The 20,793-nt window shown below is 40.3% G+C and overlaps 1 protein-coding gene across 1 annotated transcript in view; it reads left to right on the top strand.

The window, feature by feature from the left end:
• Positions 1–1,069: 1,069 nt before the first annotated feature.
• The window catches only part of N4BP1 (NEDD4 binding protein 1), a 33,005-nt gene continuing 13,281 nt past the window's right edge, over positions 1,070–20,793 (top strand). The window contains exons 1-2 of the mRNA XM_034788370.1: positions 1,070–1,432; positions 10,851–12,646. Of these exons, the coding sequence (XP_034644261.1) occupies positions 1,187–1,432; positions 10,851–12,646 (2,042 nt within the window). The 5' untranslated portion in view covers positions 1,070–1,186. The remainder of the gene's footprint in view (positions 1,433–10,850; positions 12,647–20,793) is intronic.

Here is a 20,793-nt window from a genome sequence, read left to right as displayed (position 1 = left end):
AAAGTAGCATCATGATGGAAAACAAAATGCAACTATGCAAGCTAAAGGAAAGGAGAATCCCCTTGGAAATAGTCTGTGTTCAGGAGACTAGAATTTCATATTTAGCATGGTCTGTTTGTGGTAGGAATTACCTCATTTATCTGCTCAAAGTCTGACAAAAAAGGCGCTCTGGTTTCACACACTTTTTTATTTTTTTGCCAAGCCATAGGCTGTTGGCTCAAGCTTTGGAGCTTACAGAGAGCTCTGCCGAAGAAGCAGCTTCTCTCTCTCACCAACAGAACTTGGTCCAATAAAAAAATATTACCTCACCCATCATGTCTCAAAAAATCATGAGAGCTGGTTTACAAATCACAAGCAGTTCTCTGTAACAAGGGGCAGGAACTTACTTTTCTCTTAAATGAAAGCTGAGATTCTGAGGTAATAACATGATTCCAGGAACTGAGACTTTGAGAGAAGGGGGAGGAAGAAACCCACCAAATATGGTGAGTCTCAGAATATACGAGGGGAATTGAACCACTGGTTACTTTTCCAGAAAAGGCTCCCCTGCGCTCACAAACAAGCAATGCTTCGTAATCGCTCTCCTTCATAAGGCAATTTCCATGCCCCTCTCACCGGCCCGAGCCAGCGTCGAACTATTTGCAGCCCAAGTGCAAGGCAAGGCGGCTGTAGAGGGGTTTGTCATCTGCTCCAGGAAGGATTTTCCCCCAAGTCACTCTGAGCAGATGCTGAAGGGAAGGGAAGTGCAGGACAGGGTTGAGCTCCTATTGAAATGAGCAAGGGAATTTTTGAGACAGTTCCTGGTGACGTTTCTATCTCGCGTTTCGCGTTCCTCTGAAGGGCCGGGGAAGGGCGTTACCCCCAGGAAACATGGCTCATATCGATACAGCGTAGGGCAGGGCGCTTGTTTTGCCCTCAGTAAAGATGGCAGCTAGACGTCTTGCCCATAACAAAGATGGTCGCCACGCGTCTTTTTCTCGGAGGGGCAGCGGGTGGCCCATCCCCATAACGTGGATGGCGGTTGTTTGATGGGGCGGAGTCAGGGCACCCTGCGCCGAACATGTGTCGCAGACGGATGACGTACCTGTCCCGCCGTGATGAGGGCAGCAGGGGTTTCCCCGCTGGTGTTGTTGTCCCTGGGGTCCGGAACTATGGGAGGCAATAGCGCAGGGCTCCCTGGCCGGCTCTGATGGCGGCGGCCGGAGCGGCCGACGGCCCCGTGCCGGTGCTGGACGAGTTCACGGCTCCGGCGGAGAAGAGCCGCTTCCTGGAGAAGAGTCGAGGCCGCATTCAGAGCCTGTTCGGGGTGCGACTCGCCGTGCTGGAGGCGCCGGGAGACTGGTGCCCCTCGGGACGGACCCCTGGCTCGGGCCCGGCCACTGACCGGATCTGGCTGCGGCTCTCCGGGGACAAGGAGACTGTGCGCAGCGCCAAGGTAACAAGGGGCGGGTCGGGTCGGTTCTTCAGGTACATCGGCCCCCTGGATGCTCCCAGCCGGGGTCCCGCCCCCCGGGAACTCTCCTCACCTGTCCTGTCCTTTCCCGCCCACAGCTTCCTCCTTCTTACCCCCCCCCCCCCCCCCCGGCTCCTGACAGGGCCCCGTGCCGGGCTGGACCCAGGGTGAGAACAAGTCTGGCTCACAGCCACGCTCTGGCTGGCGGGAGAGGGGCCCTGTACAGCGCTGAGCACGTTATCAGCGCCTAACAAATAACGATGATACTTATGCTGAGTCCCTGCTGGCCACACGGGGCGGGGGGGCACACTTGGCACTTCGCACAGACCAGGGCCGGTTTTGATTTACACGTGGTTGCTGAGCTTGGTTATTTTTGAAGTGGGCCTGGAAGGAAGGTGGTGTCTGATTGTAATGTGGGCTGTATGCAGGGAGTGGGAACATGAGGTTCAGATATTGGGGTATATTCCAATAGTTGAGAACCTCTGTCAGTCTTATGGAGGATAAAACTGATTCTTGATCTAAGGCCTGATCTACATTTGAAATGTAGGTCAATATAGCTATGTCTCTCAGGGGTGTGAAAAAATCCATGCCCTGAACTCTGTAGTTATGATGACCTAACCCCCAGTGTAGATGCAGCTAGGTTGAATGCTTCTGTCCACCTGGTTACCATTGCTCAGGCAGGTAGTGATCCTAAAGCCACAAAAAATCCCTTCATCGCTGTAAGCTGGATCTAAACTATGGGTAAGGCCCTCCATTTTCAGTTTTTATTAAGTTTCCTGGGAATTTAAAAAATGGGCGTAATTCAGTACAAAAAATTAAGTTTTCTGGGTGAAATATTCAGGGATAGGAAGATAGAAAAAAGCAACAGAGTAAGAGTATTAAAAGTAAAAGGAGTTTAATGCTGTCACTTAATTAACTTTATGTTAACAGTACATACACATGTGTGCAGGCATGTGTTGCCTTACTTTAACAGACAGCCTCATGTTGCATCTAGACTAATTTATTAACATAAACACATCTACCCAATCCAATGACTTGGATTTTCTTAACATAATCAGTATTTTCATGTACTTCTGTTCGTCCAAAATTCAGATGAAAATCAGTAAATAATAATAATAATTTAACTATGGAGTTATGCTGGCATATAGCTATGGTGCCATAGCTATGCTACTATAGTCCCAATAGTATAGACGTGGCCTTAGTGTATGTTTGTATTGGTGTAACATAAACAGCTATGGATCAGCCCTACCCTACCTCAGATAGCTTTAGATTGAGTATTTGTGTGTGAAGGGAGGAGGCGGAAGAGAGAGAAATAAAATACATCCGTATAAAAAGAACTCCAAGTCAGGCACTGACTTGTCCTAACAAGTTGGTGTTCAGATTGCCAGTGTATTGTTTTTTGTGCCATTGTTTATAAGCATGAGAAATAAGGAACCAAACATTATAAGGTTCTGTCAACACTAAAGTGTAGCCCTGCTGTCACACAATTGTGAAAAATGGCTGTGTCCTAAGCATTTTATATCAGTTTCTTCTAGACTGTGCAGGCAGGAAAAACAAAACAAGAACCATATTCTAATCATGTTAAGAAATGTTTTAGTCAGCATGGTTTTTACCATGCACGCAACTTGATTTCTCCTTGAGAGCTATCTTACAGTCAGGCTGCAACCATAATAATTTGGTTTCTTCTTGAGGGCTGTATGGATGGTAAAAAGTATGTTAACTAAAACATATTTTCTTAATGTGATTAGAATATAGTTCTTGTTTTGTTTTTCCTGCCTGCACAGTCTAGAAAAATCTGTTAAGAAGTGGTTGTGCCCCAGCCATGTTATACAATTTTTAAACATGTCTATTTTCATCACATTTTTGTAGCCTAAGGCTCTGTTTATCATTGCATTGAATGGTTTTAACACGGTTCTTCCTCGAAGAATGCTAACAGTTTGACATTGCTAATACCTCTTCAGCATCAGAGCAGACAGAGCCTACATGATTTCATCAGCTTAGTTCTTGGAATAGGTGGCAATTTATCCAATTAAAAAGCAAAAAAAATGAGTTATACTAAGCCAGGAAAAGGCTAGCTAGTCTTTCCTGTTCTTACATTGTCTGATATTTTGGAGTGTTGGGTGTGACAGTAACTGATGTGAAACAATGTCCTAAGAGTGGTTTTGTAATCAAATTTCTTTGGCTAACTTTTTGGGGGTCCAACTACAATGTTACAATTGGTGTTACTCCAATAGTTAATGACGTGGCAACTGTAGCCCATTTGAGGCATGTGGGGAGAATGGCAGATTGAGCATCATAATTTGTTTAGGAACCAGTCTGCAAAAAGTAATTCCTGTTGTGTCTCTCCTCCTTGTATTAGTAGAGATTCTTAGCACCTATTCCTAAGCCTAATTCAATAATAATTCTATCTTTGCATTTTAGTTGTTAAGGTTTGATTCTTTAGCTGTGGAACTGCAGAATAATTTATTTCAGTTAAATCTATGAATGATTTCTAGATTGAAAAAGCCACCAACTCTCAGAAGCTTAAAGTTTTTACTATTATTTATATAACAGAAACCCTAACAGGATCAGCATCTCATTGTCCCATGTGCTGTACAAACACACACAAAGAAGTTTCCCCTCTCCAAAGAGCTTCCATTACAACTGAATAAGTATTTCTTTTCCTAACAGCAAGGTTTGTGGAAAGTGGCAGGAAACTTTAAAATGTGTTTTTAGAAAAATTGAGTTTTCTTTGAACATTGTGGATGAGCTAGTCATTCTGTAAACACTGCTTTCAAGAAAAAGATAATTTGTTGTGCTTGTAAATGTGCTAGTCATAGCACTAGAAATTGAACTGCTCTAGTTATTTACAGAATAAGTAAAACACATGCAGGGGAAAAGCCAATGGTCGTACTAATGTGCCTTCACTTGAGCATGATAATTATCCCCTACTTCATACCTCTAAAGCAGTGAAACTCAAATCTTTGTGGTTCAGGAACCGAATTAGCCATCAACATTACCCAAAAGAGTTGCAGTAGTGTGAATTCTTCCTTTAATTTACTATAGTACTATATATTCATATTTAAACAGTATGAAGGGGAAATATTTAGTTTATATTATTCTCACAGCAAAATGATTGACCATGTATTATGATTTTATCAACTACAATTGGTTAATAACATGGTAAAAGCATCCTGATTAGTTAATAACTTAGGTTAATAATTAAATCACACAGTTTTTTAATTATGTGCTGCAAAGAGCCATTTGTGACTCTCAAACCTCAGTCTGAGTATCACTGCTGCAAATAAATCCTTGGCTTCTCTATGGAGACTACCAAAAAAAGTGCCCATTGTGGCTGTAGATGTTATTTGGGGGTCCCCTTTTAATTCTTACTTAAACAAATTGTCAACATTTTAACCACAAAGTTGCCTAGGCCCCTTCTAGGCAGGGTTAGATGACACAATGGTTAAAACTCTGTCATTTGGTGGACTCTGGTAGTACTTGAGACGTTGAGATACAGCCACAGAGCTGATGGTATTGATTTTCAATTATTATTAGCTGTAACCATTGAAAATTAATTTGTACCTCCTAGTTCATGGAGTCCATGAAAAGAATCTGCCATTTATATTTAAAAGAGAGAGCGTTCTAGTTTGTTTTGGAAGAATTTGACCAGCTCTTTATAGGTGGACGTGTCCAGTGTTAAGAGCTGTATTCATGACTAATTGATATGTTGCTGAGATTTATAGGTATAGCAACAGAAATACTTTTGTTAAGGGAAGCTGAGCTGCAATGGAAACCCATTAAGCGTCTTGCTCAATTCTGAGTAACCGATATTACAAAACATGATAGAGGAAGGACTCTTTTCAACCCAAATGTTGAATTTACCTATTGATCATGAACCTTATGAGTAGACTATACATAGATACAGTGCATACAAAGTGAGTATGCATAGAGTAATGCTGGGTTTTAGCTCTGATACACTGCCTGACTACTAGGTAATGTATGTGTGAATTTGTCTGCTCATTTTAGGTTCATGGTAAAACTAATCAGGGAATAAAATGTTAAGAGTTCCACTATGATAGCCTTCTGCAACAACTTGAAAAGTTACTTCTGCATTGGCTAGAGCAAAAATGTAGAATAAAACTGGGTTTACAATTTCAAGTGTTTAATAATCACAGATGGCTAGTATAATCAGAAATGACTGACATTTTGCATATTTACAGTATCCATTAAATAACTAACCTGAAAATTGTTATTTATTTGATCAGATGACTTAAAAAATTGAAATGGATAATAGAACCTAGCCCAGGTAGGTGACAACAAAAATACTATTTGATGGCCCGTGGGGAATCAGTTAGTGGTTATAATTGACACAGATGTTAGCAGTCTCTGTGAGAAGCTAAGCATCTGAATGAGCCTTGTAGATCCCTCCAGGTCAAGATTTGAAAGGATATTGGCTGGGCTGTGTGTGTAACTGTACATTGCCATTGCCTTATAAAAACAAAACTTCAGACTCCAGGTCTGTCAATCACAAGCAATAAAGTCACTTCAGAAAGCATTTTCACTACTATATATGACTTTTAAGAAATTTTCCAGATACTGAAAGTCTCTCTTTCACTACCATTTTATTGCTATTTTTATGGGGGAGGGGACTGTGTGTGTGTGTGTGTGTGTGTGTGTGTGTCAGAAAAACTACTTGCCTCCTTCAGCTTATGTTACAGCAGCAGTTTGTACTACTGTGTAGTCTTGCAACATCCAATCCTTAAGACTGTTGATGAGAATCAAAGATGGCACAAAGCAGTGTCCATCACATAATATTTATTTTCAGTTCCATTCAAAAGACAGTTTTTTCCGAAGTGGAGATAGAGAACAAAATTGGTTGGATGTTTGCTCTTTTTATTTGTTTTTTGTTTTGTTGTAAGAGTGTTGCAAACCAGTAAATCACAAATGGCCTTTAAAATCACCAACGCTGCTGCAGACTGCATTGCCAATATATTTTGTTCCAGTTACATGATCTAGTTTTGAAGCTGGAGGTCGTTGATTTGAATCTTGGTGGAATACCATTAATCATGTTAATGTGTAGAGTTAATACATGATGTTTTGGAGCCTATAGGTATGCTGACTTCAGTAGTTTAGAAACTGGCTTCTTGGCATGATAGAAAGTTAACTGTAGAAACAGGAGTTTCCTTGGTGGCTTTTACGTGTTTAGAACAAGGTTGTCTAAATTCTTGTCTGTGATATTGTCTGCGATCCAAATACATGCTCGACTTTCCAAGTTACGCAAGAATTTTCAAATAAATGCAGCAGTTAAGGAGGAGGAGATGCCAAAAATCATTTATCTCCAGCGATAGATGCAACTGTGGTGTTTACTATGACTATCTGGATACTAAACTAATTTTGTATATGAGCACTTCCACTTTTATTTTGAAAGCTGCAATAAGCTGAAAATAAAAATTAGACCTGCTTTTCTGAAGATGCCAATGGACATTTCACCTCCTATGGCTCTCTACTAAGCACTATTTTACAGGTTATAATCCATAATCGCAGCTCCAATGATGGATGTTTAAGAAAATGGCTTGAACACCAAGTCTCTAAAAACTGATTCCCACACTATGAGCTATGAAACGTTTCTTAGTGGTCTTCAATACTAGATATTTTGAAAAATCAGGCAATTGTACTTTGGGAGGTTAAAAGAGGTGGTCTGTGAAAAATGGAAGGGTAAGACTTTTCTTATTAAATGGTCTCGAACCACTGCTGTGAAATAAGATAAATGTCTATCTTTAGTACTAATTATTAGCATAAAATATAGTTCAAGACTAGGTAGGGAGCCACAAAGGCCAAGATCAGTATAGTAGAGGCCTGGGTTGTGTACTGGCTGAAAAAAGGAAAGATAATTATGTACTAGAAAGAAACAAATGCATGTCTGCTACATAGAAATTATATTTAAACACCTCTGTGGAAGATAGAGAATTAATAAGACATGTCACCACTTTGATTCATACCCTATTGTCTGACGAGAAAAGAAAAGAGAAACCCCAAAATTTACTGTATTGCTTCATTCTTTAAAACCGACATTGCAAAACACCCAGCTACATTGGCAAGGTTAATGCAAGGTACTATTTATAAATAAATAAAAGATAGTTTTGTCAGTCCATTGTGAGACTTGCTTTATTGCCATTGTAAGATTTAAAACTAACTTTAATGGATGTCATTTGCAGTGGTGTTGTAGCCATGTTGGTCCCAGGATATTAAAGACAGAAGGTGGGTGAGGTAATATCTTTTATTGGACCAACTTCTGTTGGTGAAAGAGACAAGTTTTTGAGAGCTCTGCGTAGCTCTTCTCTCCCCCATTGCCTCTTTAATGGATGCCATTCATTTTTCTGAAACAGAATTATATCCAAAAAACCCTGTGAAAAGACCATTAAAAGTTTTGTGTTCAGCACTCTGTGCTTCGATCCCTCTGCCTTGTCCCCTCTTGCCCATTCTACCATCCTATGCCTGACTTTTGCCCTGCCTTCCCCTGTCCCCATCTCCCTCCCTCAGCTTCTGCCTGTGTCCCCTTATCTTAACTGTTTCCCTTTTCCTCTCCCATGGTCTTCATCCTGATACTTGCTCCTGTCTCTTTTTCCTCCATCGCTCCATCCCACCCCCATTCTTTGTATTCAAGTCAAGCTGCTCTCCTCCTTCACCTTGCTGTCTGAGTGAGAGCATTGAGAGACAGCATTGTTGCTCTTGGTTCCATTGCCTGCCACAGCAGTGGCCCCTGGCAGAGGGGAGGAGTATTTACAGGGAAAATCCTGCTCTGCCCTTGCAGCCCCGGAATGGAGCATTCAGTTGCTGTGTAGGACTAGCACAAATCTTTTCAGGTTTTTATATTGGAACTGAGGATGAAGCCTGCGCAGTGCACATGGACTTCAGAGAACTTAGCTGTCAGTTCTAACAAGTTTCTACTGAGCATGTACAAACCGGGTTTTGGTTTGGGGTTTTTTTTTGTGTTTATAGCTTGGCCAGATTTGGGTGAATTTTCATGAAAATTCTATCCCTGATATCAAAACAATCATCTCTCCAAATTTCAAGTCCTTACTCCAAAACATGGAGGCACTAGATCATCTCAGTGAAATAATTACAGGATTTTTTTTTTTAAATAGCCAAAACATAATTTTCCCTAACCTCATTCTCAGAGATGGCTGAACCATGTTAGCTGAAACTTTCCAAAAAAAAAAAATGCATCTAGACACAGACAGCCGGCATGGAAAACTTCAGCCCAAACGATTAGTTTGGCAAAGTTATAAGCAACTGAAAACAAAGCTTTGGAAAGTTTTTGCCTGTCTATAGGTACTACTAGCTGTGCCACCTGTATTGTGATGACAACAGAAATGTGTCTATAAAGGAACAAACATACTTGGAATAACTTTTCTTGTTTTCCTTGTTTAGATATAGAAATGATTGGATTGTGGAGTTCTGTCATTCAGTCACTCTTCCATTTCCTACCAGAATCTGTCCTTTTAGAATCTTATTCTTTAAAACTGAATTATAAAAAGTGTGGATGATTTTTTGTGTATGTGTGGCTTTCTTTAAGTATAACTACCTGTTCTAAATACGTGACTGACTAATGGAGTTGCAGTTTAAAATAATGTAATGAATATTTTATTCAGGTAATGGAAGAATCTATAATTGTTGGCATCTGGATACCATGGGGTGGGGGGTGTTTGGTTGGTTTCTTAACGGAAATAACTACCTATATTAGGATTGGTACTGAAACTAGCTTTATGTTAAAAATGTTTTTGTAGCTTGATGTATGCATTCTGAAGTTTAAATACTGATCTTGAGTGAATAATTAAACAGTGCTAGCATAAAATATAACTGTAAAGAATTGATATTACTAATTATACCTATTGCAATATTTTTAAATCATTTGTTAATTTTCTTTATTTTTGGTGTTGGAATACTGTAATCTTTTTTTAAACGGAGATAAATTTGTGGGCTAAACCTCACCCCTCCGGTAAAAACATGCATCATTTCAGCATCAATTTTCTGCAGAATATCTTTGTAGCTGACACTGCGACATTAGTTATATCAGACCACCTTGCAGGACTGCATGTCACAGATGAACTTGATTTATTATTCATAACTATAGGGAAATTGCCATAAGAATATCCCTTGAAAATAGTCTTGTGCAAGCCGCTTTTTTGTTCCAGCATGTTATTTATGAACCAGAATTACCTTATGACATTGTTGAGTCAACTTCAGAAGAGCATGTCTCTTCTCTGACTAATATTGGTAAAATGCATCCTTATACTGTCTTTTTTTTTTTTAAGAGAATCAATCAACAACCATGTCAACTTCAGCTATAAAAAACATAAGAAATAAATGTTTGTTTCAAATGAGTTAGCTGATAGCATAGCCAAGCATAATAAATCAAAACTGTTTCTATTCTTACAAATCTGATTTTTTTTTTTAAATCCGACTGTGTATGCATTCAGCAATCTGTATCCCAAAAGAAAATAAGACCTAATTACATACTGTATGAATATTGGGAATAACTATTTTAACTTGGCATAGATTTCAGGGTTTTGAGGCAGGTCTAGAAACCTTGATAGCCGCACTTTCTATGCATGTAAATGCTTCTATGCAAAGCTTATCACTTTGACAAACCTTAGACAGTGATCCCCAAACTTTTAAGGGTTGTGCACCTCCTTACCCCTGTCCATGCCCCTTTCCCCCCCTCCCCCACCGCCGGGGCTGGGAGCGGGCTAGAGCTCCGGGGGGTCAGACAGGGTAAGGGGGCCAAGGCCGCAGCTGGGGGTGGGTCTGGGTCCAGGAGTGGGGCTGAGGATGGAGCCGGGGCCAGGGGCCAAGGCTGGGGGTGGGAGCAGAGCTGTAGCCAGGCTGTGATGGGAGTCCGCAGCTGGGCCCGCAGCCAGGTGTAGCTCCGCTCCCACCCCCAGCCTCAGCCCTGAGCCGAGAATGGAGCCAAGGTTGGGGATAGGGCCAGGAGCTGGGGCCGCAGCAGAGCTGGGGGCTTTGTGGCGCTCCCTCCCAGCTCCCCCCCCCCCCCCCCCCCCCCCCCCATCGGGGCTGGCCTGGGCTCCTCCGTGTCTTCCCCTCCCTCCCTCCCCCCTGAAACGTTCCACTTGGGGGCACACGCCACAGTTTGAGAACCTCTGCCTTAGACTGTAGTCTCCTGGGAAACCCATAACAGACATTTGAAATGCAATGTTTACACTTACCTTGGATATCTTCCTCTAGTTAATAACGTCATACATCATAATAAACTGGCTTTACTGTCTATTATAGTGGCTTATCATTGGCCTAAACAAAAAATATTGAAATTGTATAGACACTTTTGATTTGTAAAAAGTTGTTCACTATGTTCTCTCTCTCTCTCTCTCTCCCTCCCTCCCCCCGTCCCCCTTTATAGGAGTATATTAAGGGACTCTGTGAACCTGAACTAGAAGAAAAGGAATGTTATCCAAAGGATATGCACTGCATTTTTGTTGGAGCACAGAGCCTGTTTCTTAACTGTCTTATTCAGGATACCTGTGCTGATATAACAGTGCAGGAAATAGGATTACTTAGTATTAAGGGTGGTGCGGAGGCTGTTGTGATGGCTAGAAGTCATATTCAGCAGTTTGTGATGCTCTTTGAAAACAATGAAGGCTTATTAAGTGACAAGGAATCAAACATAAAAAAGCAATTTAAACAATTTGTGGAAGCACATGCAGATAAATATACAATGGACTTGTTGATCTTGCCTAGCTCTCTTAAAAGAGAACTTCTGAATCTTACACAAAGTGATTGCTGTGAAGCAGATGGCAATATTATAGATCTTACTACAGATTCTGAAAGTACACCAGAGTTTTCACAAAACAAAACCCCAAAACTAACTGTAATGAGTGGAGATGGAAGAACAATTGGAGAGGAAGCAAGAAAAAAAGCTGGAACCCCTGTAACAGAGCTTACAAAACAAATGGACACTGTGTTTTCCAATGCACCAGGAAAGTGTTTTGTTCCTATTAATGGTGTGACTCCACTTGAGGCATCTGTTTCCAAAGAGAGACAGTCATGTAAAAGGAGGTGTTCTGATGCTGAGGAAAGGCTTCCTAAGAAACAGTTTTCATTAGAAAGTGATCAGGAGGGCAGGCCTACACCATGCAGTAAAGATCCAGATAGGGATGCAGTTATTGATCTGGTTTCTGATAGCTGCAATGAGTCGGATGATCCACGCTTCTCTATTACAGACTGTGATGACATTAGTGAGGAAATGGAATACAAGATTCTTGTAAACTTTTTCAGGACCATGGGATATTCCCAAAAAATTGTAGAGAAAGTTATTAGTGAACTGGGACAATCAATGGAACCATTAATGCTCCTGGAAGCAATAGAAAAGGAAAGTACAAAGTTTCAGAAGGAAAAGGAACAGTCACCGCAGATATCTAGAACTGTAAGTGTGCATTCAGGTGGTAATGCAGATCTTTCACAGACTCTGAAAGACAGAGGTTCTATCAGTAAAAATCAACTTAAACCCAGTCATACTTTAAAGGAGACAAAAAATGTAAAACAAAAAAGAGCGAATTCACCACGTGCACCGCTCCGGGCAGAAGACAAAATGCATGTGACAGACTATAAAAATAAATCTGCTCTTCCTTCCACTAAAAATTCAACAGAGCATTGTAAACAAGTACATTTGAATTCTTCTGATCAGAGTCCCAATTCCAGGACAAATGATATAGAAACTGATGGTCTCATACCGTCTTTTAACACTGCACAAGAATTAAAGAAATATGGAGCACTAAAAGATGTTGACTTTGTAGCAAGAGGGAGCTCAGACCGAGAGCATGCATCAGTTCAGACTGAAACTGTAGTTCAGCAAAAATCTGCAGGGCCCTCGAATACGCAGAATAATCAACCTGTTCATGTGCAGAGACCAGGACATTGCAATCCTTCCCAGTTTAGACTCCTCCACCAACCCTCTTTTGATATCCCAAAACCCATTGAACGTCCTCTTCCAACTTCTGTGTTTCCATCCCAAGTGCATGCTCCAAATCTAGAGAGGAAGACAGTGGGACCGTACAGTCATCATACAGATGCCTCAGTTACTGGGGTTCAAAGGTTTATGGATTCTCTTAAAAAGCCGTATAATCTGGAGTTGAAAAATGAACCTGGGAGAGCATATTTAAAACACATCATTATAGATGGAAGCAACGTTGCAATTTCGTAAGTATTGCTAGTTTGTGCTACTTCTCTTTATTAAGTGTCAATGAATTTCAAAGTGAAACTGGGAGGAGTGAGCACAGCCTGGGTATAAAAGCCTGTCTTGTCAAAAATTCTTGTTAACTGGCCTCCATGTGACCAGCTATTTATTTACTACTCCAACAGAGTTCCCCAGCAATTTTGTAATAATGGGCTAATTTGGTAAGGTGTATAGTGCTGAATTCTGTCCATTGCAAGCTAAATGAGCAACATGAACCTCATTTAATTGCCTATTTAAACTGTAGAAAAAAATCACAGTTTAATACCTGTATTCTCCAGTTTCTATTCTAAACATGTATGGTGTTACTGTTTAATGGTTGCCATGTTCCACTTAAGTGCTTTAGAAATTCTTCTAGATACATACCTCAGAGATGATGCTCAAATACTGTGCTGATGTGCGTGGTATAAGAATAGCAGTCCCATTTCTGTCATGTGTGAAGCAATTCCCAGAGAAGAGTGTGTATGTTTGGGTGGGTGAGGACTTTGACCTCATGCTAAATAGAGCTACTGTCTGTTTATTAAAGCTTAAAGTTTTTAGTATTTGATAAAATAGGTGTGAGTTTAACTATAATTTTTAATATTTGTAAGTCAATTGAAAAATTTAGTACATACTAATAGTTGTCCTAATTCTAAGTTTATATATTTTAAATGTTATTCTGTGGTACCCTTAAAGATTTGACTTCCACTAAGGGGCGTTGTGTATTTTGTTTGACGCCTACTGGATGCTGTGTGAAAGACTAACAAACAGAGGAAACAGTGCAAAGGACAGTATACAAAGTAAACTTACAGAAAATAGACTTCTACCTTTCAGTTATACTAATTTTAGGTGCTCGCAGTTTTTACCTATACTTGTTAAGAGTGAGACTGAGGGCTGGTCTACACTAAAGCTGTAAGTCAACCTAAGTTGCGCTACTTCAGTTATGTAAGTTATATAACTGAAGTAGACGTAACTTAGGTCGACTTACAATAGTGCCTGTGCCACAATGTGTTGACGGGAGATGCTCTCCCGCTAACTTACCTTCCGCCTCTCAGGGAGGTGGAGTACAGACATTGACAGGAGAGCGCTGTTCCATTGACTTAGCTTGTCTTCACCAGACTCACTAAATTGACACTACTGCATCGATTGCAGCAGTACTGTAAGTATAGACGAGTCCTGAGATGGGACTTCTAAATTGTCCTCTCCTTTAGTTGATCTCATGCACCTCAAACTATGGAGTTTGCAAGCAAATGAGTAGTAGAGTGATTACTTGCTTGAGAATTCTTCAAAAAATGGAATGTGAAAGTGTGATAATCTAGGAACATTTCATTTCTTTTTTGGGGAAGTGCTGTTTTCCAGGAATAGACTAATTGAGCTTCCTGTTGCTCCACTGACTAATGCTAAGATAAGAAGTAACCCTGTCGTGCTTTGAGTTCCTCTGCAATGAAAACAAAGAAACTGTCTAATATGAAAATAAGTGTCTCATCTGAAAACTCACCAGCAAAAAGTAAAAATTGATTACTTACAGCAAAAATAAAATCAAACCAAAACAAACAAACAAAAACCCTCTATGGATTAATTTACTCCTGATTGGCTAGGAAGGGAATAAGCTAGACTTCATGTCCTCCTTTAAAACAGACCCTTTATTTTAAATATATTGCTTTAAAAGCAGGAAATATTAACTGAAGTGATATGAAGGACCTAATTATAGACATAAAACTTCCAAGTGGTGATTGAGGTCAGTGTTTGAATGGGTCACTTCAGAGAGTAGGCCAGAGTGCTGCCTGTAAGGGTAATTCAAGAAAGTATCCTATGCTGCAGGAAATGCTCTCAACTGGATGAGATATACAGCAGGTCTTATTCACTTGTAGCCATTCGATCCAAGATGCTGTTAAATAGAATTATTTTAAATCTGTGTCCTAAACAAACGAACTTTAGTTTAATATTTCTCAGAATATGTAAATTTTCCCTGCAATATCAATTTACAGCATTCTTTATTTCCTGCCCTAAACATTTAGTGTTTCTTTGTGCTGTTAAAAAGCTGGAATGTAGTTTCCCATCGGTATCTGTAAATATGTATGTTTTTGTATATACATACATGCATATGTGAATTATTTTTTTTAAAAAGTCTGCAAACTTTTGGCTAGATGAGGATAGAAAAATGGACTCTTAACTACTACACCTTGTACATCTAGAAGCAGCCATGGATTTAGCCACCCAACCCACAACTTACAGTTCACTAAATTGTGAATCTTGTTAACAAACAGTGGACAAATTTCCTTAGTTGTTAGGGAGAACATAACTTCCACAAATTCCTCCAGCTCCTTACCCAACCTGACATCCCCACTCTCCAAGCCCCAGTTTCATTTTGACACTAAAAGAGCCTGATAGATATCAACATCTGGATCCAGTGAAAAGGATGAAGGACTTGAAAAGAGGCTTGCTCAGTCATAGAAAATGTGAGAGTGCAGAGGATGTCATGAATGCTTGTATACAACAGAATAATATTTAGCACAAAACTATCTTTGTTTTACCAAAGTATTTATGACTTAATATATATTCTATGGAACTCTTAACTGTGGATTATTTTGTAGTGCATTGTGCTTCTGGTTTTGAAATCTCCTCTCATTTTACTTTTATAATGGCTTATAAAAAGTCAAAATTTTCTGCAATTCAGATGCAGATCATGGTTGTTTGTGAAGTATCTTCTACTGTTAAGCTGCACAATTAGTCCTAGGTATCCCCACTTCCAGTCATATCTTCAGAGTGTACTTACCTACTGTAAAGGTAGCTTTTCCCTTATTTTGCTGGGAATAGGAGATTTGAACTTTATTTCGTTCCTTCAAGACTTTAAGAAAGATACCTTTCTTGCATTGGATATTTTAGTGACAGCTTGGCCTGGATCCTTCACATCCCTTTTGAGCTGGACGTTTTTGTTTTGTTGCATGCGAATAAACATTCAGGTGCTAAAGTTCCATTACTCAGGAAGAAATTTATGTCATAGCTGTTAGAGCCACGAAAGAAATTCAAAATTGAAGAAAAAAAATTCTGCATCTCTAGATGTTGAGTTGAAATTTCATGATGTTAAATCAGTTAGGGCTTTCAGCAGAAATTTGATCTCAACAGGTGCTGGTCTCATCAGATGTTCCCTGGACTCCTACAGATCATCCTTAAAGCCTGAAAGCTTCTCAGAAGAGAGATTAAAAGAAAGCAATTTGTCTTAAAACAGCAGCACCTGTTAGTACGGTAGTTAAGGGTATGTGTCAGATTCCTAACGAAGTATGTTACTTTAGGAGTTCATATTGTAGCTCTTAACTGTATTTCAATTTAGACTGAAATCTAGAATACAAAACATTAATAGTGACTAATTCTTTAGCCCTCAGTAGAATTAAAATAGGTTACTAACATAAATGTCATGGACTGATTTGTTTGGTGTCTGAGAGATGTTACTTTGTGGGGTGCAATGTTTTCTAGTTAGAACATCCTATTAATCTATTGTCAGTATTTTAAAAATAGTTTAAAAAATGGTCTAACTAGTGATCAGTGGTTTGAGAATTGACCTGCTAAACCCAGGGTTGTGAGTTCAATCCTTGAGGGGGGCCTTTTAGGGAACTGGGGTAAAAATCTGTCTGGGGATTGGTCCTGCTTTGAGCAAGGGGCTGGACTAGATGACCTCCTGAGGTCCCTTCCAACCCTGATATTCTATGATAAAGAACAGTAAAATATAGCTACATTCCCAAAAGTGTAGATTCTTTCAAGGTTGCTCAGATATCACAGTACTAAGTGCATTACAAAAACTCTCTGATCTTTTCCTTCACTCTTGTATTCCATCTACTTTGTGACCGGTTTCTGTTTTTCTTTTTCCCCTAGTGTTAGCCTGATGACTTCTGTTTCAGGCCACTTATATTTGCTGATAGTTGAATAGACCTGGGAGTGTTTCCAGAACTGGCTGCTATCCTCATATCTCATCTCTTGGAACCTTACCCATGGTCAGAGGTTCAGTGCTTTCTGGCATATCTCTACGGGTATTCTTAAGGTTTCTTATTGTACCTTATCTCAAAAGGTGTTTGTAGCCTCCAGCACCATAATGTCTGAGCACCTACTTCACTGACGGGCTTTAAATTCACAGGTGCCAAATATTCATGCTGAAAGTAGTTGCACACTCTTGCAGTCAGAGAACAAATCTTACTTTCACTGGCCAAATACAATTAATCCATTTTAAAGAGCAAAGATCTAATAATGCTCTCATGGACCTCTTTGTAATCGGTCCAGAAAGATTTTTTTTCTAAAAGGGGGGGAAGGAGTCAGAAAAGCAAGTTTTGAGTAAATTAATCAATCTGAGGAAATTGGCCTCTTTTTGCTTGTGGCATATCATGAATGGTCAATAGGAAGCTTTCAAATACAGTGTGTTACCTTCCTTAAAGTATGATGGTTATTAACTAAAGGAGATAATTTGATAGCTATTATTCTAACTTCAGTTTAAGGATCCATAGGTATATCCTCTGAAGAATTAATTTGGATACCAGTCTTGAAAATGCCAGCATTATAAGGGTTAACTGAAGTACTTGATTAACACTTCCTGTCACTTGACTGTTGCAGTCCTGGTAGCTCTTACGGGGAAATTCTTTATGACCCACAACTGTATGACATTACTTGAATAAAAGTACAGTGTTTTCATTACTGTAAATAGTTCATTTGTGAAGCTATTTCCTCATTGTTCAGATTTTGTTCTTTAGAAAATAGTCATGCAAACTGCAAGTCACAATTATGAGTCATAATTTATCTTAACCTTTTTAGACCGATTTCCCAAACTTATATTAATGGAAAAGAAATGCAAATTGCTGGGGTTATGTACAAAGTAACAAATCCACCACATCCTCTTTAATATTTACTTTTTACAAAAGGAGCATTTTTCTGGAGAAAGAGAATGGGGTTTTATGTAATAGAATAGTATGAGCTCAAAATTCTGTCAGAAGATATAATGTGCATTGTTCTTCCTAGCACTCATGAAGGTATTGGATGCTTCAAAAAATAAATGTCTGGATGTATCATGCTCGGGGTAAAAACTCTGAAATGACCACTCAATTAACAGATAGTGAATTAAAAAGAAAATACCTTAAAGCATTCTTAAGCCATTGCCTAAAGTTTCACTTCCATACAGGCTTGTTTTTGTTACATTGTTAGCTCAAGCTATAACGTGAGTTTTGCCTCTAACCCAACTCCCATCCACACAAACAGCTCTCTAGCTTGAGCTGAGTGGTCCTTTAAGCTCAAGCTGGCTGGTCGAGGGAGTGGTACAGGTTGAAGCCTGTGTGCTTTCTGATACTCAAGTTTAGGCTATGTCTACACTAGAGAGCTTACAATGGCGCAGCTGCACCGTTGTAAGATCTCTCATCTAGCCGCTGTATGCCGATGGGAGAGAGCTCTCCCGTCGACATAGCTATTGCCACTCGTTGGGGGTGGTTTAATTATGTCGGCAGGAGAAGCTCTTCCACTGACATAGTGCTGTGCACACTACCACTTATGCCAGCAAAACTGTCACTCGGGTGTATTTTTTTTCACCCCCCTGAGTGACCGAAGTTTTGCCGATTATAAGTAGTAGTGTAGACATGGCCTTAGTAATGTTGTGGGGATGCAGCAGCTGGAGTTACAACTTATCAGCTATTAATCAGATCACTCTATGCTGCTTATCTGATCGCTCTGGGCAGCTTTTGTTTTTGTTTTGAGTGTTTCGCAGTATGGTTGCTCTCACTAGAGCTAGACTAGCTCAAGTAGAGTAACAAGATAACTTGCAGTGAAGACAAAACCCTACAGAAGATCTACACTGTATCTGGGAGCAAGCCTCCCAACCATGGTGGACAGACTTGTGGTGGGGCTTGTGCTAAAAATAGCTATGTAGACATTCTGGCTCAGGCTCTCAAGCCTAAATCAAAGCAACACAGCTCTTTTTAGCACCCACTAGTCTGAGCCTCACCACTACAAGTCTGTGGATCCAGGGTGGGAGGCTTGCTCCCAGATGCAGTGTAGACTAGCAGTTCTCAAACTTTGGATTGGGATCGCATTGTAATGGGGTTGCCAGGGCTGGCATTAGACTTGCTGGCACCCAGGGCCAAAGCTCATGCCCCACTGCCAGGGGCCAAAGCTCAAGGGCTTCAGCCCTGGGTGACAGGGCTTGGGTTTTGGCTTTGGCCCCCCTGCCCAGGGTGATGGGGCTCGGGTGGGCTCAGGCTTCGGTCTCCCCTGCTGGGGTCATGTAGTCATTTTTGTTGTCAGAAGTGCAGTGCAGTGAAGTTTGAGAACCCCTGTAAACATACCCTGAAGTGCTTTCCCTAAACCTATTCATAATGACACCTGCCTCCTTGTTCAGTCAGCTGAAAACTTTGATTACAAAACATGAGGGTGAGGAAAGTTAGCTTGAAGTAACAGAACCATCAAGAAGTTTAAATGCTTTACTGAATAATCACCTGATCTTTTGTCAAGGTTGTGCCCTTGATTTGTTTATTGCAGCCTTGTTGTGTATAGGAAAGGCCTGAGGTTTTTTGGTTTTGTTTAAATCCACAGCTTTCTATGTACTTCAAAGTGGGGGTTTTGAAACTGTCATCTGCACCGCCACCAAATCACGCCTCCTCTGTGTCATTTTGGCTTCTACCCTGAGCTGCACCCACACCCCTCCCACACATGCAACACACCTCTTCGGGAGGGAAAATCTCTGTCCATGCCTGTTAAACTGAAACTGAGTGGGCATCAGGCTCTAACACACCTTTTGCCTTTTGTACCCCTCCTGGGAGAGTGAAGAACTTTATTCTTTTAGGTTCTGTCTATATAGGGAACAAGAGGTGTGTGTCTGTCATCTTAATGTGTAAAATCCTGCTTTAGGCAAGTTGTAGTTTTAACACTTAGTTCAGGTGAACCCTAGGGGAGTGTTACTTCAGTCAGTTTAGAGTTTACCTTAACCAGCTAATTTGTGTTTAAAAATATACCTTTTTTTCCTTAATGAAGAGAAGGCCTTTCAGGTGGACTGTGGGAAACATCCATGCAACATTAAAACAATATTTATTAAAATAAGAGAGAAAAATAAGAGCGGCATAAAAAATAACATCTCATCTGGATTCTTTGGAAAAGCCCAGCCAAGCTTGCTTCTCTTTTCTTAGTTATAGGAAAAAAAAAAACCCTTACATGTTCTAGAAAGCAAATGCTGTCTCTGACATTATCCTGCTGCTGCTATGTTATGCTGCTTATTCTCTTCTCCTTGCTATGGACCCACACCAGTTGTAAATACACAAGTTGGGAAACGCTGCATTCCAGAGGACGTGAGCAACTGAGAATAAGATGAGTCTTTAACAACAATTACTTGCTGTCTTTTAAAGGCCTACCTAGCTCAAGTACCACATTTCACAGTTCAGCTTGTTTAGCAGTGCCCCGTTTACCCAGGCTTTATTTCATTATTATTAATGTTTATTACTAAGAGTGGGGGGGAGGAGAGAGCATTGTGCTAGGCATTATACAAATCCACTACTCAACTGTACCTGCCTTGAAGAACATAGTCTCAACAGCCAAGACAGATGCAAGGTGGGGAAGGGGGTAGAACACAAGCAGTTTAAATTCTTTATCAGTTTTCTCTTGCCATGAATTATAAATTGATAACCTTAGACTCCCTGACCCAATCCTACCTTCTTTATACATAATAAAGCAGCAAAAATGCCCCTCCCCTCTTTTTGCCCATGCAGATCACCTTTAAGGAAGACACACTCTCTTTATCACTGCACATTTTGCCTGCCTGCCAGCTCCATGAGTCTTGAGGGTCAAGAGCTGCTGCTCTAAGGCTTCTGCCTGGACAGTTTGATTGCATGAGAGAGATTGTAAGTCTGTTGTTCAAATGCAGGTGGCAAAAACATTCATTTGTGTCACTTTTTTTTAAAGCCTTGCAACAAGAGAGACGGCAGGAGAGGCATAACTTACAGTTTTAGGAGCCACTGCCAGTTCTGTTGCTTTCTGTGCCCTCGAAATTCTACACTCTTCTAAATAAAAATTACCCTTTTACAAAAATACAATCATAATGTGAACTAATGTGTTCTTTGATAGCAAAGTTTTCTGCAAAACAAGAATCCGTAGCAAAGATCTGAATGTCAAAAGC

Source organism: Trachemys scripta, chromosome 13 (assembly GCF_013100865.1).
Source record: "Trachemys scripta elegans isolate TJP31775 chromosome 13, CAS_Tse_1.0, whole genome shotgun sequence".
NCBI classification, from domain to species: domain Eukaryota; kingdom Metazoa; phylum Chordata; order Testudines; family Emydidae; genus Trachemys; species Trachemys scripta.
Note: the sequence above shows the minus strand (reverse complement) of the source record. Positions and strands in the feature narration are given on the sequence as shown.